This window comes from Sebastes umbrosus, chromosome 2, assembly GCF_015220745.1.
Source record: "Sebastes umbrosus isolate fSebUmb1 chromosome 2, fSebUmb1.pri, whole genome shotgun sequence".
Lineage (NCBI taxonomy): Eukaryota > Metazoa > Chordata > Actinopteri > Perciformes > Sebastidae > Sebastes > Sebastes umbrosus.
The window spans coordinates 29,237,076-29,263,540 of NC_051270.1; the positions used below are offsets into that span (position 1 = coordinate 29,237,076).

Sequence of the window (26,465 nt, forward strand, 5' to 3'; positions counted from 1 at the left end):
TCAGCTCCTCCCTGCTTGATGGTATGATCCTTGTCTGTCATCATCCGATTGGTCCCACAGACGTCATTAACACAACATTCAGTCACAGTCAGTGCATGGGGTGCCCGTGGCGCGGAGAAGATCGTCCTATCATTCTGCCTTGAAATAATTAAAGGAAAAAGAAACGGCTCTCGGACGGGAGCCGGTTCTTATCGTTCACTTAAAAGAGCCGGCTCTTTGAACCGGCTCGTTCTGGACCAACACATCACTACTGAGCAGTGGAGGAGTGTTTGTTTGGAAAGGTATCTGACACACTTTATAATTGTTCTGGCAACTTTACAACTGAATGCTGACATATAATTTACCAAGGTTTACTAAAAGCAAAGGCTTCAAATCAGCAACAAGACGATACTTCTTCCTAAAACCTACCCTTTATATTTGTATGTCGCAACAGTGTCGCTTCTCTGTATTAGCTAGCTAACGTTGAGCTGTTAGGTCACTGAATTGTTCTCCTTCCTAACACTCACGTTGAATAATTGAATGTATAACAGGTATAAACACTCCAGACCTTTAGCTCTAATGTTGTCTCTGACTGTAGACTCTGTTATTTGTAATGTAATATTGCCACTACAGTGGTAATGCTAGCTGGCTGGCTAGCTGTTCCTGTTCCTGGCTGACATGCTAACAGGATGAGCTCTAGAACAGAACGTTTATCTCTATGGCAACGGACATCCTCTCCTCACCTGAATACATCTAGCCATCAAACTGTGCAACACCTCTCTAGGGAGGGGGGTCTGCAGGACAGATAATGATGCACACAGTGCACTCTCATAGACTGAGCTACTGGAGTTACCCTGCACTATACTCATTTTTAACAGTCTTCATCTGCTTGTATTTTTATATCTGGTATATTTTTTTGTACTTTGCACTACTAACTTTTTTACTGCCTTTTTACTGACATGTTTTGCACTATGGAACTGTGATGCTGGAAACTTGAATTTATCTATCTATCTAATAACATTTTAGCTAATGCATTGAAGCTCAAGTTAGTACTCAACAATATCTGTTCATAAGTGGTACTTGTCTTGATGACAGTAACATTCACATAATGAGTGTTAAGAAGATTTCATATCCTTTCATGTATTATCTACCTCAGTTTATGTTGTTTGAATATCTATGCCTTGGTTTATATCATTACCTATCTTTTTGCTAAGTCCCGCCCACGGTGCATTTCTATTGGCTGAGAAGCCTGTCAATCAATCAATCAATCAATCAATCCTCGTAGCAGAGGTAACTCCTCTCCTTGTTTCTGTTGCTCCAGAGAGTCGCGTGTCAAGTGAGCTGTTACAGTAGTTGAGCTACGTCATTAGTACGGCACAGTTTTGACATTTTGGACAGTGAGAGCCTGTGTGCGTCCATTGAGAAGTAAGTTTCCTTTCTCTGTTTGGGTATAAGTCTTAAGTTGCTACATGAGAGATGCATAATTGTTAGCCATGCTCGTTAGCAGAGTTATCTCTGTATCGACGGTGTTTATGTTTCATGCAATGTGTAGCGATGCTGTGCGTACTGTTATGGAGTGAAATGGTGATGTTTAGAAGCCTAACATAGCCATGTGTTCATAAGAGATAGTGCATATTATTGAATGTTATTTTATTAGCTATAAAGTTGTTTATCATGTTAATTGATAGCACTGTGTAAGAGTATTAATGATAACAATTTATTATTATATATATGTTAGTTATATGGTGAAATTATATACATAATTCTGTATTCTGTGGAGTAATGCTGCAGTGTTGTGTGTAATGCTTCACATATAATTGATATTCATTTAAGTCTTTATTTCTTTGGTTACAGAACCACACACACCCAAAAGGACACTATACTTCCTGTCTGAAGTGTATATGTGCACAGTGCGTGAAGTTTATAATAAAGTCCCCTGAAGACAAATCCACCTCAAGAGCATTTTTACTGATGTCCCACGGTGATTACCCTATCCTCCAGCAAAGTAATAGTCAAGAGCAGATCGCCTTGTACGATTTAACAATGAGTATAAGTTTGTTTAATGAATTTATCCAACTATTGTATAACGAAGCATTAGGCACTTTGCAATAGTGTGTCTGGTGAAGTCGGTGGGTTCATCCCTGAGTATGCATACACAGGATTACCCCCCACAGAGACACTACACTTGAGAATAGATGTGTATTAATAATGTGTGTGTTTACTCTCTTGCAGAATGCCTTTCCAATTCTGCCCCCAGTGTGGACAAAGTTGCAGACTGATTTCAGATTTTGTCCATCATGTGGGGAGAAGCTTCCCTGTCCTGTTGATGAATCTGGACCTGTGAGCTCGACGCTGTCTTTGAGTCTCTCTCCACCCAAAAGGGATGAAGCAGCAACATCAGTAGTTGGATCAAGCCTTGAGCCCACGGGAAGTACAGGTAAATATCTTGACAATGGGAGAGACTTCAGAGACCAGGTCCAACGCACACTGGAACACACAGATTGTGCTCCAGTGTGCTTTGGACCTGGTCTCTGAAGTCTCTCCTGTTACAAAATTACCCTGATCTGTGTGCACCGGGCAGACCTACTATTCCTTGTGAAATGGTTGAAACGCATTAACCTCCTTCCTTCAATCAAATATCTTCACAATATTTCAAGGAGTTACTTTGTGTTACCAATATAATATAGACTGTGTGTAGTTATAAACCTTTGGAAATGTAAATGATCTTTTCCTGCACCTACAGTTACAACTCGTCCCGCACTGCGAAAGGTCCGTAACTCCCTGCGTCTGGAAAGGGAAGTTAAATTCAACATTAAGATGCCATTCCACCTGTGGGGGCCTCCACTAGTCCTCTCAGACATGACAGGATCAAAGGTAAGTAAAATGGTCTGGAAAAGAAAATCTCAGAAATCTGCTCAAAGTTTTTATTTAATTTGTTGTAGCTTCATCCTTCAGGCAACACATACTGGTGGAACATGTAAATAAAATAATTTGACAGCCGAGGCCTTTTTTTTGGAACCAAAACGCTATGATTTGTATCAACAGATAATGGTGATGGATTGGTTGGAACTCCACCAAAGCAGCACCCATTCACTTTTAAGCTCTCCACAGGAGCAGAGACAGCTCTAGAGACTTCTCCTGTCCTAAAATCCCCTCGACCCGGTGAGCTGAAACACAATACATTCCTCATGAAAAATGCAGCATCTCTATTTTCTGTCATAATCTTTTCTCCCATTCATATTGATTGTGTCTGGATCCATATGCAGTGAGGGGAAAAGCCAAACTCTGCAGCCCCGCTAAGCAGGTAGAAGAGGGAAAGAGGCTGACTGATAAAACAAGTAGGAGAGCAGAGGAATCAGCGGTAGACGGCTCTCCTGTGGTCTTTCCCTTCCTCTGTTTCCCCACCAATCTCCAAGTCCCCTTCAAAAGGTGAGCAAAATGTTTTGCTATAATCACACAACAATTACTTGCTTATTTATCTAGTAAAAGGTTAAATTCACCAGTTAGTTAGACACAGAAGTTAGAGGAAGATGGCAGCTTCCTCCTAACGTTGAAAAAAGTAAAACATTACATACAACTAGTTTTTGAAGTGGCTCATTCTGAGAGGAGGAACAACAAAGGTATTCAATTCTCAGGTGGTGGACTTGCATTTTAGATTCACAAAATATCAGTTGGGTTTACAGTAAGGCTAACTGGAGACGTTGGTTAAATCTTAGATACACGTTGCATGAAATGACTCGATGTAAATGGGACCTTTTTCTAAGAGATGTAATGTAAAGAGATGTGCAGTGGGGGCGTCCTGGTTGTAACGGTGATGTACCTGAGCCAATCCCGCTCATCTTCCTCTCTCCTTATGTTTTCTGTCACTCTGCTCTGGTCTGCTGGCAGAAAAAATACATATATGTATATATATTATGTATATATACGTATATATATATATATATGTATGTGTGTATATATACGTATATATATATTTGTAATAATAATGTATAAATCCCAAATAGCCCATGAAATAAGGAAAAATCCCACACATCATTCATTATTCATATTCAACATTAATTCTTATTAGTTATTCTCAGACGGATATCACTGTTTGTTAAGTGTAGAGGTGCGTGTGTGTTCAGTAGTGCAGCAGCTGCACTGTCCCGAAGCTTTGAATACCTCCGAATGTTTCAAACCGAAGCTTCGAAGCCCAAAAAAAGGTATTCGGGACAGCCGTAGTATGTAACCTTTTCCCTCATACATACAACGTAATTGGGTTGGTTGTGTTTGTTTGCATGTACGATGACAGGAAAAAGCAAAGCCAAGAAGGCGAAGCATGCGTCCGCTGTGGTGCCGCTACAGGAAGGTGAAGAGGTGACGGACACGACAGGCAAGAAGTGGACGCTGGTGAAACTGCTCAGTCAGAGCACAACAGAGCTCCTCTATGAAGGTGAGACTGTGAACATGACATCAGGGAAAATACTGGAAAGTAAAAGAAATGTATAATTAAACAGTCTATTAGTCTGGGAGAGTTAGATGCATATTAATGATGAGAATATCACAGTAACTGTTAAATACCGTGATACAGATTACAACAAACTATAAATAAGGGACTGTACATTAAAAACTGAAGTTTCTAAAATTTTGTAATTATTATACAGGAATATTTTAAACGTGTTATGTTTACTCTGTCATTTACAACAAAGCTGGTTTACCAAAACAAAAAGTACCAAAATAGGAGAAATTGTGCTGTTTCAGTGGTACCGCTCATAAAACTTGTTTCAAGTATTTTGATTGAGTCATTTGAGTTAAATCATTTTCTTATGTCCAGTTAACTTCATTAAAGCAGATTTTGTACCAGCCGTACACAAAAGACATGGCTCACCTAGTTTAGTGGACAGAGCTGCAGTGGTCTACAGGCAGATATAACAATTGACTCTTGGAAAATAATAAAAATGAATGGTAGAAAGAAAGTGAATTATCACAATTTAATAATGTTTGTTTTGTCTTTTGTCAGTTTTGCAAAACGTTTCACGGTCGAATTCCAAGGAATCAAATCACGTCCTCAAACTGGTAAGTGCCGCTTCATCACTTTCTTGGTTTTCTGAGTACTCCATCCAAACAGTGATGAATCATCACTGAGGTGCCATAAATAAAGAAATAATCGCTCTCCCACTTATGTATTCATCAATATATTGATTGTTTTTATTTGTTCCTAGACTTCCCTGAGTGGATCAATAAAGTTTATCTTTCTTCATCTTAGGGAGCTAAAGATGGAAGAATCTTCAACGAGCAGAACTTTCTGCAGAGAGCTGCTAAACCTGCATCTGGTGAGGATTAAGTGTGTTTCAAGTTTAGTACCTCCAAGTAAATTACTTAAAACAAAGGTAGTAGCAATATTTATCACAGGTCAAGAGCTTCTGGTGTTTATATTGGCGTAACAAGCTGATCAGTAATCAAAGTTTTAACAGGAGACAAACAGAAATCAGTCAGAAACAGAACCACTAACGAGTAGACAGTGAGAAGTGTTTTAGCAGTTCGTCACGTGATCCAGTTTCACAATATCACATAAAAATATCTCTTTCATTTCATAATCCACTCAGAGGAAAAGCAGAAGTGGACAAGAACACATGTTCAACAGGAGCATTGCTCTGGGGGACAAAATTCAATCTTTAACCCCCCTTAAGGTGTAATCCAGGTTTGTCAGGAGTCTATCGCTACGCATGATAATTAAGACCTTTTATTGTCTCTCCGTAGTGGACAAGTGGATCAAACAAAACAAGATGGATTTCCTGGGGATCCCTTCCCTGTGTTGGCTTTGGTCCTCATGCAGAGTCCCTACAGGTGTGAAAATGTGCACATTTTATGAAAGAGTTTAATAGTAACTTTGGGTTCTGCTATAAGTTGTTGTTTATCTTTTTTTCAAGGTTTCTGATTTTCCCCAACATGGGCGAGTCTCTCCAGTCTGTCATGGAGGAAGAAGATGAGCTTCTGTCTGGAAAAAGTTGTCCTTCAGCTCGCCTGCAGATAGTGAGTGTAAACTTGTAGGATTGTTTTCAGACAAATAATCTCAATAATGATCAAGAAACTTGTAAAGAACTGTGATTTCCCCCTCACTTAAAGGGTAACTCTGCTATTTTTCAACCTGGACCCTATTTCCCATGTGTTTGTGTCTAAGTGACTAATGGAGACAACACTTTTGGAAATTGGGTCCAGTATTGAGGGAGAAACGCTGCAGCCGCCACCCGCTAAACGAGCTGTAATGTAGTCATTTGGAGCAACCTGATACCGTCATTTTACATCCATTAAAAGTGCTTGTTTGGTCACTGACAGGATCAGATTGTTATAGATGAGTGTCTGACAACATTATGGAAAGGTTGAAAAATACCAAAGTTATCCTTTAATAAACGGCAACATTTCTTTCTCCTTGCAGTTAGATGTGGCTGCAGTATATCCATTCAAACGAGTACGTTCACGCGGATATCAATGCAGAAAACATTTACATCAACCAGGACAGGTGACTAATCAGTACAAATGTAATCTGTCAGTGTCAATGATTGAATTGTGTTTTAAGTTGAACACTCTTTGGTTGAATGTTTGTGTGGTTAGGTATACCTGGTAGGATACTGCCATGCTTCAGGTACTGTCCAGGTGGGCAACATGTGGAGTACCGTGAAGCCAGCAGAACACCACATGAGGGCACCGTGGAGTTCATCAGCCCTGGACGCACACAAGGGAGCAGGTGAGTTACTTCTGTGGTTCACTGGGCCAATCCCAATGTCCCCACTCAAAGACTTCGAGCCGCGTTTCCTGCAAAACCCGTGAGGGTTTAGGGCTGTCCCACTGTCAAATCGTCATGTGCTCGAGGGCTCTCTCTCAGACATTTTGAGTCCTTTATGAACACTTTCCGTAAGTCCGCATTTCTGCAGACGTTGCCTGAGGGAATGTATAGCGTTGTGACGTTAAACACAGGGTTACCACGATTACCCGGGGAAGCCCGGAGAAAAAAAGATAAAGAGGGACGGCACATGGGTGTTCAGCCTGGATATTTAAATTTACACAGAAACATTAACATTAAGGATTTAAGATGCTACATAAAAATACATGACATCACTGTAATGCAAGCAATTAGACTATATTACACTCCTGGTTTATTCATCAACCACTTCTTTTAATTTTGGCTTAATGAAGTTTGACAAAAAACAAGTAAAGTTAGTAAAGCCTGGAAGCGTTTCAAATAGTAGTAAAAAATGTAAAATAAAAACACACAATTGGATGTGTCAATGTAACGTGATATGTCGCCGCAAAGTACTGTCCCATTCATATTTATACCATTTTAAGCCTTGCAGCGTCTCACTCTAAACCATTTACCAGGTGACATCAGTCAGTCCCTGAGGGTTCAGGGCTTAATGCCTTAGTTGGGGACATTGGGAGTGGGGCACTGATTCCTTTTCCACCTAACAATCAGCGAGTGAGACGCTATTTCACTTCTAATAAGCGACTGTAAACCAAACACTGCCAGATTTATTTTCGTCTTCCACGAGGAACACCTGCACTCCTCCCACAGTCCATCTGTCTGCGCACAGAGACTACACATAATACGACTGATCTGATTGTCGCTCGTGGTGCTGATCGTGATGTTCATTCTACTTGTTTGACTATGAAAACCTCGAGTGTGGGAGGGAAAACAGATGTTGTCATCACCGTCTGTGTGTTCTGCTTTTACCTCTCAGCTCCGTCCTCGACGCAGTGACCTGCAGTCTCTGGGTTACTGCATGCTGCGTTGGCACACGGGGATGCTGCCGTGGACCCTCCTAAATCACCCGGACGAGGTAGCCACGGAGAAACAGAGGTGAGAGAGAGTTTATCACTTTGAATCACCATAGAAAATACTGAATCAACATGCCTGCATAACATAAATCTTTATGATTACAAAGCAAATGCAAGTACTCAAAAAGTTCTCATTGTAGGTACATGGAGGATGTTCCTGCACTGTTGACTCACTGCTTTGGGAAGAAGGGTGTTTCCAGTGAGTCAAAAATGTTTGTTATATAACACATAACGTTTTGTGATCATGTGCCATTTGCTGATATATTTCTGTGTTGTGTCTGTGTGTAGGTGCATTCAAACGTACCTGACTCAAGTGATGACTATGCAGTACTCTGAGCAGCCGAACTACTTGGCGCTGAAGGCCGGACTCAGTTCCGCTTTACTGCAGCTGGGTGTGTCACCAGACCAGCTGCTCAGTTTTTAGGTGAGGACACATCACTCTGCAACCTCAGAAACAAGTGTGTACACATGCACCTGTGTATTCTGGTTTTACATCACAGGGTTCAGACACTTTCTTTCTTTCCAGTACAAAATATTTAATATTTTCTTTCACTATGAATAAGAGATTCAGCTCCACGGTGTTGACGCCTAACATTTTGGGCAGTGACACATTCTGTTCTGTTTTGGCTTTATAATTCTTAATATTTTTATGTGAAGGACACTAGTAAGATGTATTGTTTCCTTAAATTTCACATTTACAGCTGCACCTCCTGCTGCAGATCCACTCTTACATTAAATACCGATTTAAGGGGGATAAACACAGTTTATTCAGTACACAAGTAATTCAGTTCAAAGTGAAAGTAATTTGGAAAATGAGAATATGAAACCTAAATGTAGTATTTGGTTGTTGTTTTACTGATAACAAGTAGTATTGTTTGATTTATTATTCTAGATGTTTACTTTATTTAGATTTGATTTTTGTTAGTTATTTGTTTAGTTTAACTATTTCTTCTTAGTATATTTAGTTTTTTGCATAATTAGTATTTTGTTTTCTTTTGTTGATGAATTGAGTAAAACTGTGGGCACCTGCGGTTATATAGGTACAGTAGGTAGGCATGTAGGACCAGCATGCACCTGGGTGGGCTTGTTTTTTTTTTTTTTACCAGAACAAGAGAGACAGCAACATCCATGTTTTCTTTGTGTTGCATTTGCTTGCTCATTTGGGAAACATAAACCATCAGAAACATACATTTTGCATGGACAATAGTCTCTTTGGCCACCGTAAACCACATATCCATGGTGCCCTTTAATTTAAGTTTGATTTAGTTTTTCCTCAACAAATGGCCACTACACTGAACATCAAACAGTTTACGGTTTATTATGTTGAAAGTTAAGCACCTTGTGCATTCTGTGTGATAATAATATTCAAATCTATCTACTGTGTTTTCTTTTCAGAGAAATGGAACAAAGAGAAGACCGTTTGGAAGATGTTTAACTTGTTTTTATCATGCTGTTTTATCTGTGATGTTTTATTGCACTGAAACAAATTGTTGTAGAGTTCAATGTGTGCAAATGACATGTTAGGTCACTGGGTTTTGATTGAGATCATCATCATTTTAAGCATTTGTGATATTGTTGTTGGTTCTCATATTAACCGCACAGTGTTTTTAGCGTTACAGGGACATCATGAATCTCACGTCAGGGTGAGAGTGATGCAAATTCTCAATATTTAATGCACAGGTCTGGGTTTAGTTTACACTTTAGTTAAAGGTGTTCCTCTTAACTGGTTGCTTGTTACAACAGTTTTTACATGTTTGTTACATATAGGCATAATAAAAATATTGCCTGAATAAAAAGCAATATTTCTTATTTAAAAACAGTGCCTTTTAGTGTCCTTTTGACTTCAGTCTGAGAACCAAAGACTACCAGAAACACCATCATTCATTTACGCTCATAACAATCTTTAGTTTAAGGAGGCTTTAAAAATAAATCGTTCTTGAGGAAATGTTTGTTTTTGTTGTTGTCGTGATGTTTTCTGTACTAAATACACGTCACATTCCAATTACAGATTACACGTGCCGATTCATTCAACACAACAACACGCATGTTTCATTTTAAAGAAACCTTTATAAAGTTTAAACATTTCTGAACATAAAACATTTTAACATTTCAAGACATATACAATTCTTTATATGAAACAGTAAATATCTCTTATTGTGCACACTCTTAAAGTAATTCAGAAAATAAACACTGTTATCTTTTGCCTGATCTCTCCTGTCGTGGCATTTAAAACCTTTCATCTGTCACTTGAGGCACTTTCTGAAGAATGACGAGGCTTTTGTAGAACAACGTAAAGCATGATGCTGAAAGACTATAGCGCCCCCGTGAGGCGGCTTTTGTACACAGCTACAGACCCGATGGCTTCCTTGCACTGAAGCCTAGCTTACACACTTAAAACTGATCAGTTGAGCTTTTTATACAGACAGGCTGGCAGTGTGAGGCAGCTACACATGCAGGTTTAAATATAGTTTTTACACTGCAGACCATGTCCCATGTTGGACCATGAGGAGAAACTCCTAAAGTGTTTGTATTCGATCCTGTTATTGTTTATGTTCCTGGTGTTGCTTTGTAGGTTGAATGTAACTTCTGCGCTCCATGTGTATTTCTGAATAATTAACCGTCTCTTGACGCCTAAAATGTAAAGATCCTGTTGGTTTTCAGGGTACATTACTGGTTTGGAAATGACTTCATGTCCACAGCACGGCGATGAAAATCTTCAGACAAACATCACATGCTCATGAAGTCTTTTCCTCTCTCGCCAACAGTGGAAAGAGCTCTGGGCTGTACACTGGTTTAACACTGAAATAGTTTTTTTCATATCCACAAATACTGATAGTTTTGAATGCAACTCAGTAAGTGATTGTATGCTTCTCTGTAGATTGAATAAATCCCTCAACTTGAACTTATAAAACCATCAAAATGATTGGATTACCTCAAAAATGCACTGTAATAAAGCCAAAAACAGGCCGCTTTTAGCTGTTCCTGAAATGTTTTGGACATAAAATTTTCACATGACAGGAACAGTTTAGTGAAAGTGTAAACTGAGTGGTGTCCCACTTTAACCCAGGCAATGTGATGGAGTGGGTGTTGAAAGAATGAGGACTTTGGAGGGAGATTTTTGGGGGAAAGAGGGGGGGGGGGGGGGGGGGGGGGGGGGGGGGGGGGGGGGGGGGGGGGGGGGGGACTTTCTGTCACGACTGAGGCGCAGAAACCTCGAAGTTTATCGTTCTTGGTCAGAACAAGGCAAATATGTGCACAAACTCGGCCGTAATGGAAGAGCTTGTTTGTCTGAGCAGTAAGTGGAATATCCTCAAGTCCTCCGATCCCGCATGTGTGAGAAGAGGGCGATGGCATGAGTAGGTCAGAGTGGGAGAAATGGTTTAGCTCTGGTTCCACTGTGTCATTAGAAGACAGGAGTGGCCAGATGGGTGGGAGTAGGGGGACGCTCCTCCTGACCATGTGACGTGTCCTCTCCTGAAAGATCAAAATCAGGGAAAATTAACAAACTCTTCACGCCTGTCACATGAACCGTTGTTTACTGACAAGCTCCTCTCACCGTGTTGTTCTTCTCCCTTCTCCTCGCTGTGCTCCTCCTCCTCCTTCTCCTCGGGCATCTCCATCTGACACAGATCCTGCACGTCCTCCACACTTGACTCCTTTTTAAAACATTGTTTTTTTAACTTTCACGTGGTTAATATGAAAATAACACACTCCTCCCATAACGGCTTTAAAAAGCATGAATCGGATACTTTGGTTACCTGTGATTCGGAGAAACGATCTTCATCTGAGTTCCTGAATCCTTCAGGAGCTTCCATAAGGATCTGTAGACCGTCTGCGTCCTCCTCATCGCTGCAGAGTGAGACAAAAAGAAGACTGATGCCACAGTGACACACATGGTGGGTCTAATGTAAACACAACTTAGCATACACTGATCGAAACATCTGGGCTGTTCTGTACATGATGTCATACACATTTCCCAAAAATACAGCCTGATACATTTGGTATATTTAGAAATGTTGGACTCTCCACTCAATGTAGGTTGTCCCTGATAATAAATGAATAAAGTACAGTTGGTCAGTGAGTAGTTTAAGTAGTGATGTTATGTGCTACGCTGAGGCTTCGGAGCGTGTGTCGAGTTATCCAGGAAGTTTTCTGTGAAGCGCATATGTTGAGGCTTGTACGTTTTAGACCAATGATGTAATTGGAGCCGAACCACAATTGAGAAATTATTGTTCTCCTGCCATTATTATGATACAATTATTCACCAAAGGATGAATTTACGGCACACACGAGACAATTATAGTTTATTATAGCCTACAGTTATGTCATACAATAATAATATAGGCTACTTACCAGAAATAGACACTGTATTGATGTAAATGGATTAGCCTACATGTTTTTTTTTTCCGTTGTTAACTGTGATTATTCCCAACCATTTACTGCTGCAAACTGCAGTTCCCTATATCACAGATCACGTGGTTGAGACCATCTGTCTGTTTTACACTCTCAGACCAACAAGTGGTTTTGTGTTCACATGAAGCCTCGAGAAATAAACCCTTTGGCGAACCAATATGCTGGAAGCTTCAATGCTTCATAAAGCTTCATCTCGCCATCATCCCTTAGCTTTAAGGGATTTAAGAAACAATAAGACCTTTAGTATGATCTATTGCTGCATCCACATCATATCATTCAGACTAAATACGGGTGTCGGAGGTATTGGGTGACAGCTACGATATCTGCGACAGAGCATGGCAAAATGACCAGAAAGCCTCCATCACTGGCAGTTACATCTAAATAAAAAATCTATTTTAGCACTAATACAGTTGATTCGCTAATTTAAAATATGTTGTATGGTTTCACTGGTTAACAAATCACAAATACTTCACACAAACGTTTTCAGTGGTGTGACTGCAGCTGGACTAACCATTTTGGAATAATGCATGAAAACTCCCAAGTCATAATAATGGGAGGTTTTCCTGTTCGTACAGGAAGTTTGAGTTAATTAGTCATGTGAAATGGGATGAAAACGGACAACCGTTTATATGAAATACTTGAACGGCGATAATAATATTCAGAGCTTAACAATGACCGCCAACACTGACCTTCCTCCAGAGTAAAAGTTCTCTTCATCCTTTTCTTCTTCCTCCACTTTCTCTGCCTCCACTTTGTTTTGGTTCTCTTCATGATGCCATCCTCCCCTTCTCCTCCTTCTCCTCCTCCTCACCTCCTCCTTCTCCTCCTCCTTCTCCTTCTTTTCTCCTTCCTCTTCCTTTTGTTCCTCATCTTCCTTTTCCTCCTCCTCATCTTCCTCGAGGTCAGAGCAGTTGAGAAAGTCGAAACTTTCAAGGGCTGTCTCCACTTCCTGAATGAAACTAGTAGAAGTAGGAAAAGGAACCTGTGGAGAAAACAAATGCGAGTGTTTAAAGGTCTTATTGATAACAAACACATGGCAGCTCGTTTGGAAACTTTCTTCTCTTATATTATGAAAATAGTTCACTGAAGTGTGTTCAATGAAACACACTTCACATGACAGGAATTATCTTCATGTGAAGATAATCAAGATTATCTTCACATGATAATCTTGATTATCCAGCTGTGAGATAATCTCACAGCTGGCTGAAATCACACCAACAAGTATAAAAATCAGATTTTCATAGATAACCGCCCAGAGTTTATCCGAACACTACCTTGTGAGCAAAATAAACAAGAGCTTAAACACGTTTTAATAGAACAATAGGAGTAAATGACATGGAACAAAATGTAAACCTGGTTATTGTGAAAACATTTGAGGGGAGAAATAAGCCATGCAGCTGCTGAATCTGTCTTTATTTTAGATTGACAACGCTTTGTTCAAAAGTTTTTTAGGGAGTTTCCAGAGGCGGCAAGTTGCGTCAGACGCCCGTGATTTGCATAAAGTAGCCTAGACCTCAAGTTTATACAAAGTCAATGAATGGAAGCGTGGAAAGGACGGAGCCTGTGGACATGTACCATAAATGCAATGAAACGGGGAGGGAGAGTGCAACATCTAGTAGCTGAGTGTTATCAATGTTATCAATAGCACCTTTAAATCTCACCATCAACACATTAGACTTTACAGAAACAGAGAAGGGAATGAAGCTCACCGTTGGAGCGTCCTCTGGTTGTTTTGACTCCTGGACGGACTGATGATGCTCACTGTGTTCTCTGATGCTTCTACCTGGCGTCCCTCTCCTGCTTTAGTGGTGCTGTCCTCTGTCTCCGCTTCAGTCTGTCCGGCCTGTACGGACGAGTCCTCAGACGCGTCGTCTTTTACCTCCGCTGAAACACACACTTGTGTGACGCCACTTTCAGACAAATCCTGAGTCTCCATCAGCGACACAGGAGGTACGGAGGACACATCGGGGCATGAGCAGCTCAGGTCTGCTGAGGTTTCAGAGAGGTCGCTGATTGGACAGACACTCTATCAGTCGCGGTACAGTCTGGACTATTAGAGCAGGAAGTCTGCAGATGGCCGTTGGGCACCGCGTCCGTCTGAGAGAAAACTCCCCGGCTTCTGTCTCATCCTCCTCTTGGTTGGATGAGAGCGACGGCGTCGACGCGCTGGACTTGTGCGGCGTGTAGGACAGCGGAGTGTGTGAGAGTGGTTTGCAGCATGTTGGAGGCCGTCAACCTCTCTGAGCGTGGTGAGCCAAGGCCGGACTAGAGGAGTCGTCGGAGGACTCAGAGGAGTTGGACCAGACGGTCCCGTTCTCCATTTCTCCCTGCCGCTTCAGCAGAGACTAGACAGGGAGTAAGACACAGAGAGGCAACAGATGAGACGGAGACAATGTTGTGTCATTATTCTATTTCTCCTAACTTCTTATTTCAATTTTACCTTTCTTTTATTGTGTCTATCAGTGCCTTCAGATGGGGTCGTGTTTACCGTGTTTCATTTGAAGGCACCAATTGTATTACATCATTATTACTGCGTATTATGTTTTTAATTATGTATTCCTGTATTGAGGCATCTGCCTCTACTGGAAAGCATCTAACTCGTGTTGTTTTTAAATATGCATATAAATAAACTGACTTGACTGTTACAGATGTTTTTGTACATGTTGGTTATCAAACTACATTATCCAGTGGTCCTCAGACTGTGAGTCAGAAAGGCACTGAAGGCTAAAATACGGAGTGGAACTAAAGTTAAATGATTCGGTGTCATGTGGGACCAATAAGGCCAGTGACATATGAAACTTTTTCTGCTTCCAAAAGGAGGCATGACAGAAAAAGTTTGAGAACCAGTCAGACTATTTACAGCAACTTATTTTCTTTCTATTATTATCATCACCATCTATAAACACAGCACACGACCAGATTTAGCTGTTTGCTGCATCATAATATAAACTGAATATTACTTTAATATGTAGGCAGTGTTAATAAATCCTTTTGGAATCTGGTAACTTGTGATTATTTGTATTATTTAACACACTAAATGATTATCAACGTTTTGTTGTTTTCTTGGTTTTTCTATACAAAACAATCACTAATCATTCAATTCATTGACAAAGACAGTGATCAATTAGTGAGCCTTAAAAATTACAAATAATCGTATATACAGTACAGCTGACAAAATGTCTGTGATTGTCTTGATTAATGATTAGTTGTTTGGTTTATAAATGTCAGAAAATGGTGAAAATGACAATCAGTGTTTCCCAAAGCCCAAGATGACGTCCTTAAATGTCTTGTTTTGTCCACAACACAAAGGTATTCAGTTTACTGTCATAGAGGAGTAAAGAAACCAGAAAATATTTCACATTTTAGAAGCTGGAATCAGAGAATTTTCAGATTAATCGATTATCAAAATAGTTTTGGTGATTAATATAATGTGGACAACTAATCGATTATAGTTGCAGCTCTACTCAGTTTAGATTAATATTAAACATGATCAGGCTTTTTCTGTTATCTATTGTTCTATTGCTATCTGTTTATTGTTTGGTCACTATAAACTACAGCTACAACTACGTCCCAACACACCAACTGTACGGAGGTGAATCTGGGTGTTGTGCGCTGAATTCACAACGCAAGGACCGTCCTGTCCCGCCAGACATCGTGGAGCGCCTCCACCAGCGAGCGGCTCCGTATGGGCCCGCCTCGAGGCACGCTCTTCAGCGAGGTGAGGAAGAGGAGGGCATATTGGAGCTCTACTCACCACTATTAAACAGCTACAAGGACCACAGCTCCGCTCATACATGCTGCTGTCACACGTATCTTCATTCTCCTCGTGTTGGCACGGCACTCCCACAACCACATGTCCTAACACACAGCGCTCTGTGAATGTCCTCACACACATCAAGCTACCCGCTACACACAAGGCAGTGGGGGAGCAGCTGAAATAGAACAAGCCAATGAAATGACAGTAATATAGCCATCAGTATGATTAAATAACAGTGTATATGTGTAGTAAAACAGTTAGCAGTTAATGATTTACAAACCCTTAATGCAAATTATAAACTAGTGGTGTGATGGATCTCTTTGTGACTCACATAAAACACCTGCTCCCGCATAGAGGGCGTGTCAGGAGGGCTCTGATTGGACAGCAGCCGTTTGGAAACTGTACTGGAGGAGGATGTCTGGTCGTCCTTATCAAACGGACTGAAAGAAAACAAAGCAGGACAAAGACACACCTGAATAAACATGTTAAAAGTGTAAAATGACCAAAATAAAAGAGGCCATGCGAGGTTCAAGTACCTCCAGGTGACCTCCAGGTTCAGCTTCACCGTCCCGAGGTCGTTGATATCCACGGCAAGCGTCTGGGGAAGCGGGCAGAACAGGTCGAGCATTTCGCAGGACACGCTGCCCACCACCACGTGATTGGCCAGGCTCTTCAGCTCCGTCACCTTGACAACCACAACAGCAAACCACAGAGAGGTGAGGAAATGCAGAGACCCTGAGGACTCATCAAATAGCTAAAGCTGGCATGTTGTGAGAATGGAGACCAGGGGAATAGGCAAAACAATTTAACTAATAGATCTCACCATGAAACTTCCCCAGATTATTACTCACATTAAAGCAATTATTTGTTAGTAAGTTTTGTGAAATTTTATGTTTAAATATGCAAATGAGGCATTATCTTATGAAATACGTGCTAATTTGCATACATTTCCATAACAGAAATCTGAACATTGGTAAAGCCAGGTTCAAAATTCTTGTTTCATTTTGTTGACATATTAGAGTCAAAGATATTTACAGAGGGAATTAAGAACATGTCTTTTTATCACTCCATAAATAAAAAAACTCAATAGCCATAAAAAATCAATTTTCGCCATGTTTTTAGGAATAAAGAATATAGATAAGAATGAAAATGGAAAGTTTGGTGGATGTAAGTGCAACTGAAATGGAAATATCTGCCTCCGAGTCAGAGAAAAACCTAATTTTGAGAAAACGGCCTTTAAAGATATATATTGTAAATTCCATACATTTTGCAAGACACTACAGTTGAACAAGGTAAAACATTAACTAATAGATATCACTATGAAACCTCCCTAGTTAATTACTAGTTTTCTGATCTTTTTAAGTATAAATATGCAAATGAGGCATTATCTAATGCTAACTTTGGGTGAATTTAGGAGAAATCTACAGACATAAATAGAAAAAGAGAAGTAAAAGAAACATTAAATGTGTATTTGGGTTGTTTTCTTTCCACTAGTCTGAAAGAAGACCCGTTATGGAAGCAAAATAGCCAAAAATCAAAAAATTGATCAGTGCATGAAAAACTATGTTTTTGCCGGGTGTGGTTGGCCTTAAAGGAAAAGGCTAGCGATAGAATATACCATACTGTAGTTTATTTTGAGTCAATCCAAACAGCATCCTGCTGCTGTGAATACTCATTAAAGAAACTAATTAGGGCTGTCAAAGTTAATGCGATAACGCGTTAACGCAAGTTCGTTTTAACGCTTAACTTTTTTTAATGCATTAATGCAACTTGCGATTTTTAGGTTGTAGCCTTGCTCAGTATTAAGCTAGCAAGAATACTGACATCATATGAAACTAGAAAACGAGATGGATCCATTGGTACCAACCATGTCATACTAGCTTGTCGTGAAGGAGGCTAAATAACGCTCCAAACTTGCGCTAAAGTTTGGCAAGGAAAAACTGTCATGGCCATTTTCAAGGTGTCCCTTGACCTCTGACCTCAAGATATGTGAATGTAAATGGGTTCTATGGGTACCCACGAGTCTCCCCCTTTACAGACATGCCCACTTAATGATAATCACATGCAGTTTGGGGCAAGTCATAGTCAAGTCAGCACACTGACACACTGACAGCTGTTGTTGCCTGTTGGGCTGCAGTTTGCCATGTATGATTTGAGCATATTTTTTATGCTAAAGGCAGTACCTGTGAGGGTTTCTGGACAATATCTGTCATTGTTTTGTGTTGTTAATTGATTTCTAATAATAAATATATACATACATTTGCATAAAGCAGCATATTTGTCCACTCCCATGTTGATAAGAGTATTAAATACTGGACAAATCTCCCTTTAAGGAACATTTTGAACAGATAAAATAATGTGATATGTGAAAAATGTCTGATTAACTTGCGATTAATTGCAATAAAATATTTGAATCGATTGACAGCCCTAAAACAAATATCTATTAATGCGCAGCTAAAAATAGTCCACAACAAATGCACTATCTACTGTTGTTTGAGTTACATTAGCAAAAAACAATCAAGATTTTAATACTGAAACTATGCGTTTACGTCTTGAGTAAGAACCACTGGCCACAGACTGGTTAGGAAAGTCACACATTGTTGGTTTTGGTGTTTGTGTTTACATCAACAAGCATTAGTTGTAACGCTAACCTCGCCCTTTTAAAGCTGATTTAATTACCTTGATTGACAGCAGCTCTGTGACGAGAGGCAGGAAGATGTACTCTTCACTGTCCCATATCTGCTTGCTGCTGACTTCCACGCGGCCTCGTAGCCTCCAGCGTTGCCGCCCGTAACGCATTAAGACCTGATGGGGACAAAACAGCTGATGTGATGCAGCGGACGCAGACACTCAAAGTCCCAATCTGTGAATAATACGTGCTTGTATTTGTGTTTCTTACCTCATACTGGTCACCGGCACACAGCCGTGCGAAGCCAGCGAGGCCTGAAATGGACAAGAAAAATGAGAACTGGGCTAATGCCGAGTGGAGGAAATAGGAAGTGGTAGAACGTGACTCACCCTTCATCTTGACATGAAATTCTCCCATCTGGCTTTCTAATTCACTCTCAAGTGAGCACATGTGCTGCAGAGACAGATGGAAGGAAGGTTTGAATAATGTAACAGAGATCTGTTAGAACATTATACAGTACATAGTCTGATATCTATTTTAAACAAATAATAAACTACAGCACAAAGAACCCAGTGTACATGCTGAAACATACAAACACATGAAACTCAGCCACTTGCCTCTGTACATTCCCTGTAGCCCTTGTTGGCTTCACTCAGGCTCTCTCTGGCCTCCCTGCTGCCGGTGGCGCAGTTAAAGGCGGCCACCATCTTACTCGCTCCGTCACGCAGTCGGCGCTGTATACAATATGCATCGTACAGCTCATCAACCTGGAGAAGCAAATATTACACAGGTTTCAACAAATGGATGTAATGTTAGATTCTCACCTTAAGAGAGAATGAAAATGAATCACAAGGATTGTAAAAAGGTTTGAGATCTCACACACATTTTCTGGGATTGTCCAAAATTGAAATCATCCTGGGAAGGGATTCATACAGAAATACCTGCTATTTTGAATATTGATTTACCACTAGACCCATTGTTTTATATTATAGGAGCAATCCCTGATGGCACTGTGGAAAAGAGAAAGGCCTACTTGCTGCATATCCTTTTATTGGCGGCAAAAAAATGCTAACTTTATCTTGGCTCAAACCACCGGTTAGACAGGTTAATGAAAGTTTACACAATGGAAAAAAATTACAGCAAAACTCCATGTAAAGGTAGACATGTTTTTAAAAAGATGGGCTCCTGTAATTAATTAATTTAAATTACCAAATTGATAAGGTTGAGGAATTTTTGTTTATTTATTTCTTCTCCTTCTTTCTTCCTTTTCCTCTTTTTTTATTTATTGTTTTTTTGACCTATGTATATTACAAATGTGCAAAAGTGAATTAAAATTTCGTTCAAAAAATATATATATTTTATTTAGGGCTGTCAATCGATTCAAATATTTAATTGCGATTAATCATATTTTTTTTTAATCTGTTAAAAATATACCTTAAAGGGAGATTTGTCAAGTATTTTCTTATCAACATGGGAGTGGACTAATATGCTTGCTTTATGCAAATGTATGTATTTATTTATTATTGGAAATCAATTAACAACACAAAACAATGACAGATATTGTCCAGAACCCTCACAGGTACTGCATTTAGCATAAAAATATGCTCAAATCATAACATGGCAAACTGCAGCCCAACAGGCAACAACAGCTGTCAGTGTGTCAGTGTGCTGACTTGACTATGACTTGCCCCAAACTAAATGTAATTATCATATAGTGGGCATGCCCGTTAAGGGGAGACTCGTGGGTACCCATAGAACCCATTTTCATTCACATATCTGGAGGTCAGAGGTCAAGGGACCCCTTTGAAAATGGCCATGACAGTTTTTCCTCGTCAAAATTCAGCGGTAAATTTGCAGCATGAATTAGCCTCCTTCACGACATGCTAGTATTACATGGTTGGTACCGATGCATTCCTTAGGTTTTCTGGTTTCATATTAAGCCAGTATCTTCAAAACTAACAAATTTGTGTTAATGCGTTATCACGTTAACTTTGACAGCCCTAATATTATCACGGATTTACTTGTATTTAGTGCCTTGATCATTTTATGAAAAAGATCAGATTTGAAAAATTATAACTTGTATGTAATAATTAAAGCACTCTGGAGCAGTGGAACAAGCTGTCAACAGCCTTGACACAATATCACCCTATACAGTTGATATGGAAACATTATCATTCACTTGGAATTGTGTTTGTGTCCTCCTAATGACTTTAAGTCCAATATTCACTCTGCTTTTAGCTCCAATTTGGTCCAGAGGGAAATATCTGGCAGGTGATAACTCTCTGCTACGAATGACATATATATATATATATATATATCACGATATAGCATGATATAGCATGATATAGCATGTTTTCTGGTAATTTAATAAATAAATAATCTATATGAAATAACCACATGGTAAAGCCTATTTTTGTATATTACCGTGTGAATTAAATACTGGACAAATGAAAAGTACAAAGTATTTTCTCGTTTTAAGAACTTTGGTGCAAAATGAAAGTTTTAAGGGAAATTATAGAGAAAAAATAAATAAATATAGAAAAATATATACGATAGATATTTTAATATTGTTTTGATGATATACATCATCATATTGTCCAGCCGTAATTTAGATTAGTGCAACTTTAAATAAAAGTATATATATATTTATCATGTATCTAATCAATACCTCATATAAATACACACCTTGCTGAGGTGGAATTCCAGGCGACGCATAAACCTCTCTATGGCTTTCACTTGCTACAAACAAAAAAGAAATTATTAAACTTGACAAACTAATGCAGAAAGTCTCTCTTCAATCTTTATACAGTTTAAATGTGCTGCACTCAAATCTGTATAAAACAAGGTGTGAATGGAACTCACCTTATCCAACTCATACAGAGACCCCTGCAAAGAAAAAAACATTTAGCATCACAAAGTGTCAAATTAACATCCTGACTGAGGACTGGAGAGGACAGCATCCAGCCTGGTGCTGAATGACGGTCGATACCGGTGGACCGGTTTGACTAAATGAGCTCTCACCAGACGACCGTTCCTCTTGTTCTCTCTGCTCTGCTGACCCAGACTGTCCAGCTCCAGCTGGTGGACCTGCAGGTACGATCTGACAACAACAGAAAACCCCATCACTGTTACTTCTTTATTTTCAGACACAAAAGCAGTCGTACTCAGTGCGTTTCCACCTGGCAGCCATCCACTGGAATCAATACAACAGAGGCTGAGATGTGTTTACTCACTGTAAGCCTCTGCGTAAGGCGGCGTACACTTCATCCAGCCGCTCGGGCTGCGGGGATTTAGAGGGTGGCAGTTTGGTGGAGCCTGTGAACATCCTGCTTCCTTACAAGGCACGTTTCTCTTGGATCAAACAGTGCTGAGGGAGGGAGAGGAACATGGGGTCGTTTCTGATAAGGCCTTTGTGCTGATTTCAATTACAGCACAGTCAAAAGGGCCGTGAAGGAAACAGAGAGTGAGACAGAAAGTGCTCACCTGCTGAGTAGAGAGAGATTGTCACTACTGTAGCATGCTTGGAGAGTTGAGTGTAGCACTGTGGCTTTAACAAACCGAAGGACATGTCCTGTAATTACACAAAAAAGGAGACATTAGAGACAAAACCATCTTGTCTTCATACCTCGCTGTACCTGACAGGATTTTTTGCTGCTACTCTGTGATTATCAAGGAGTCTGATAATTAGAGGTCACCGGAGGAAAAATTGTTGGAGAAAAAAAAAAGAGGATAGAAACCACTCTTTCACTTCCTCGGTCTGGCCACAGTGTTTTGTTGAAAGTCTGAGACGGTGAACGACGCGCATGCAGCGACCACAGTGGCCACCGCCGCTGACGACAGAAAGGAGCACAGTCTGCTTTTGCTTCTCTTCCCCTTCCTCTCCCTACATCTCCCTCCACCCCCTCCACATCCAACACCAGAGTACAGGAAGTCTCATGGCCGACTCTGCACAGGAAATTCTAAACAGAACTTTGAAAAAAACATCCTCCGCCGTGTGCCAGGTGTAGAAATAGACCATTTTTTCTGCTCCGAGATAAGCCGTTAAACGTGCAGATTAGCGTGAAGATCGGGGAAACTATATGAAGAGAGGGTCGCGCATGAGCTAATCTAGTCACAAAAGAGATTACAGATTTAAACCAAACGAAAGCTGTCAAGCAGGAGCCAAACCCATATTAACACACGGGATCTGTGAATGAGCCAGCACAGTACAGAGCTACTGATGGCATCTGCTGCCCATTGTCTTACACTATAACTAGGAGAGAAATGTGTCTCAGATAGGATCCAATGCTGCACCTGTTGGAAAAAAACCCACACAGCTTATGGTTTTATATGATCAAAGCCTTGTTAGGGACAACACTGCTGACATGAGAATAAGCTGTATGCACCCTGCTGTCTTTCTACGTTCTCCTGCCGCACAGTGACGACGTGGGCTCGGGGGTCCAGTTATAAACCGCTAATCTTAGCTGCACACTGGGAGGATTAAACCGGAGTTGGTCAGGGGTTAGAACATGGCAATGAAAAGAGAGACTTTACGGATAAAACACCCCACCACCAAACCACCTCTCACGCAAACACGGCCAAAGAACATGCGCAGGACTCGGAAGTCTGCGGCCTGAGGTGGGCACTGCTATGAAAGTGCAAAGTCATCACGATGATACACACATCTTACACACACCACCCGTAAATAGCTCAGCAGACTTAAGTAATAAGTTTATTGATTATTCTGCTCTGTCAGATGTGCTTTATCCCTTCCCTTACATTAGAGATCATTAACTGGATTAATCCTCTCTTAGGAGCGGGGGGAACAAAGAGGACACTGTTTCCAATCAACTCACAAGACTGGAGTTTTGTTTAAAAAAGCCTCACAAGCACATGCAGCCTTGTTCAGACAGTAGTTTGGGTCGACAGCATTCCTGGGTTACTTTTAACAAATGAATCAGTGACTAGGGATGTAACTAATGCCTGTTTTCATTACAAGCTGATCTTTCTAATTAATCAATTGTCTAGGGCTGTCCCGAATACCATTTTTTGGGCTTTGATGCTTCGGTGAGAAATATTCTAAGGTATTTGAAGCTTCGCGGCGCAGCAGGCTGATGGTACAAGTCCACAGGGGCGTTTTTTATTGCGAGGGATCGCCTCGCTTCCCAGCATTGGACACTTGATGGGCTGCCACTAGACACTAGGCCCCTGATTGGACGAACGCTTTCACTTGTGGGCTGCTGCTCCCAGCTTTCAAACCGGTACAACGTGGTGGCTCGTTTGGAAACTTTCCTCTCTTATATCACAAAAATAGCTCACCGAAATGTGTTCCTGAAAACATTTTATGCGAGAAATAAGCCACGCAGTTGCTGAATAATGTTGTGGGACTATTCCTTATTTTATGGGCCAATTTGGGATTTATACATTATTATTACATCCATCCATCCGTTGCGGCGGGCTGGAGCCAATCCCAGTTGACATTGGGCGAAGACAAACAACCATTCACGCTCACATTCACACCTACGGGCAATTTAGAGTCAACAATTAACCTGCATGTCTTTGGACTGTGGGAGGAAACTGGAGAACCTGGAGAAAACCCACGCTAACACGGGGAGAACATGCAAACTCCACACAGAACGGCCACAAGCCGGCTTCGAACCCCGACATATGTATCGAAGCATTCAAATAACAATTTTTTTTTTTTAAATTGACAATCTCAATAGATGAACAGACTAGAGAAAGATATAAAAACATTCAACATGTCATTAATCAGATACAAGTGTCACATTCAAGAAGCTAGTGTGCAATTTTGTTAATAGTCTGTTTATTGTCAATACTGTATATACTGCTCCTATTTTTTATACTTCCTTCTATTTAAATGGTTCCTATTTTGTTACACTTTGTTTAGCTCTTTTATTTTTACTGTTAGCTGATGCATCTTGTTTTTTGCACTATCCCCTTTGCTGCTGTACACTGCAAATTCCCCCACTGCGGGACTAATAAAGGAATATCTTATCTTATCTTATACTATCATAGAGAAACAGTGTTCACCATAACTGATCAGCTTATTTTAAATTACTGGTACAAGCAGATGCACAGTATATGAAATATGATTAGACGGAGGGAAATAACTAAAATAATGTTTTTTAAATATGAGTGGTGGTATTATAAATGTTGAAAAAAGAACATGAGGGGGTTGAATATTTTACTGCAAATGTCCCCACTGTGGGACTAATAAAGGAATATCTTATCTTATATCACTGACATGTTTGCCTGATACATGACCTAAACAATTAGTCAATTATCAAAATAGTTAATTATCAATGTGTTGGCACTAACATCACAATGTACCAAGTCTTATAATTGGTTTAATATGACCACAAACCCAGTGTTTATTGTGTCATCATACAGACAGGAGAGAAGAGAGTCATGTGTGTGACATCATGAGTCATAATCATTACTGGAAGTGATTAATTTCCTGTGGATCAGTCCACTAGTCGACTAATCGACTAATCGTTGGATTCAGGCAGCATCAGTGCAGATATAAATGTAGCCCATCAGTGTGGGTCTCAGTAGTGTGTTTGAGGAAGAGGAAGAGGAGGAGGAGGAGGAGGAGGAGGATGAGGGGTAATGGTAACCACCTCTCCTCCTCCAGATTACTGGATTAGTCTAACCCTAACCCAGCAGGCCACTGAGTCGGATCAAGCCGCTCACACATCACGGTGGTGCTCTTTACTCTCAGCAGAGGATGGAGCTCTACCAGCTAGTTTAATGTTAACAGTGTGGAGGAGGGCTGAGTTTAGTATTCAGCTCAGATCCACCCAGACCAGGAGCTCATCACATCACAGGCCACAAAACTAAGTCCAACACCAGGACCCCCAGGACCCTGGTCCCTGGACATGTCGGTCCACTAACTCACATTAAACACCGCAGACAGCAGGAGGACATTATGGATGAAGTGAATCTCAGCCAGCTGGAGGGTTAAACGTCGATAACATCTGAGGAAAGGAGAGCAACTCCACTGTCGGTCGGACTCATGTAGCTGCTGTTAGAGGAGGAATACTACCAGTCCGCTTCTAGTTGTGACCTTGTGGATAAAAGCAGAAGTCTCTTACCTCTGAGTTAATGTCCCACACCACGGAGAAGAGGACAGGAGTCTCATGTCCACCGCGTCTCCTCACAGTGATCAGAGGTTCAGTTATTCTGGGCGCTGTCCCTCTCTCCTGGATTTCGCAGTTTTTTGTGTCCACAGTCAAGCTAGCATTAAACTAGCTGAACTGACTTCCGGTTAAAGCTTTTCACTATAAAAGCTCCCCCAAGTCAACCCAAATTTCAGTTTAAATTTTAAAGCTGATTTATAGAAATAGAGAAAAATAAATGCTATTCTATACAAGCGGTAGAGAAGGATATAAACAGTACATACATACACATCATCCAGGGCAAAACAGGACATTATCACACCAAAAGCAGAACTATGAATAATGATATTGTACTTTAACAGTCTGACTAGTAATAACTCATCCTGAATATACAGTATAATATATACTGTATATATATATATGTATGTATATATAAATCTATATCTCTGTTTATTTCTACCCAGTTGAGGCCCTTTCTCCAAATTTAACTTGTAAATATTGCCACCAAGGGGAACCAGCCATAAATCAGTTGTATATATGGGACAGAGTCACAATTTGCTGGCTTCAATTCCAACAGATTTTCAAGAAAACAACAACAACAATTTATCTCTGATGGAACAAATGTTGCAACAAGCCATTCTGCATACAACATTGATGATATGACATTTGCATTGACTTCCAGACATCAGTACCTCACAACAGCTGGGACAGACTCGGCCCGGGGTCAGCAACCTTTACTATGAAAATAGCCATTTGA

The 26,465-nt window shown here is 40.4% G+C and overlaps 2 protein-coding genes across 3 annotated transcripts; one reads left to right on the forward strand and one right to left on the reverse strand.

Annotated features, from left to right (window-relative positions):
• Positions 1–2,211: 2,211 nt before the first annotated feature.
• Positions 2,212–9,736, forward strand: vrk3 (VRK serine/threonine kinase 3). The gene is given in 22 exon segments (XM_037746915.1): positions 2,212–2,240; positions 2,243–2,416; positions 2,678–2,791; positions 2,794–2,853; positions 3,025–3,141; positions 3,246–3,358; positions 3,360–3,408; positions 4,265–4,411; positions 4,979–5,034; positions 5,225–5,291; positions 5,719–5,768; positions 5,770–5,807; positions 5,889–5,958; positions 5,960–5,991; positions 6,395–6,497; positions 6,571–6,592; positions 6,595–6,680; positions 6,682–6,699; positions 7,695–7,813; positions 7,932–7,994; positions 8,080–8,215; positions 9,187–9,736. Coding segments are annotated over 21 exon segments (1,662 nt in total). The 5' UTR covers position 2,212; the 3' UTR covers positions 9,187–9,736.
• A 102-nt stretch (positions 9,737–9,838) lies between these two features.
• On the reverse strand, positions 9,839–25,832 carry LOC119474706 (rho family-interacting cell polarization regulator 1-like). Of its 2 annotated transcripts, XM_037746894.1 has the most exons (14): positions 25,685–25,832; positions 22,074–22,161; positions 21,824–21,957; positions 21,612–21,690; positions 21,453–21,476; positions 21,276–21,329; positions 19,208–19,357; positions 18,980–19,043; positions 18,861–18,904; positions 18,641–18,766; positions 16,498–16,646; positions 16,293–16,401; positions 13,914–14,549; positions 13,052–13,186 (listed from the first exon to the last, which is right to left on the reverse strand). In XM_037746894.1, the coding sequence occupies exons 3-13, from the start codon at positions 21,913–21,915 to the stop codon at positions 14,436–14,438; spliced, it is 1,005 nt and encodes a 334-aa protein (XP_037602822.1). In that variant the 5' UTR covers positions 21,916–21,957; positions 22,074–22,161; positions 25,685–25,832; the 3' UTR covers positions 13,052–13,186; positions 13,914–14,435. The 2 variants fall into 2 exon arrangements, with proteins under 2 accessions (XP_037602830.1, XP_037602822.1); XM_037746902.1 differs by lacking the exons at positions 16,293–16,401; positions 16,498–16,646; positions 18,641–18,766; ... (7 more) ...; positions 22,074–22,161; positions 25,685–25,832 and adding exons at positions 9,839–10,928; positions 10,975–11,265; positions 11,348–11,387 and having other exon boundaries at positions 13,016–13,186; positions 13,914–14,438.
• Between the last annotated feature and the right edge of the window lie 633 nt (positions 25,833–26,465).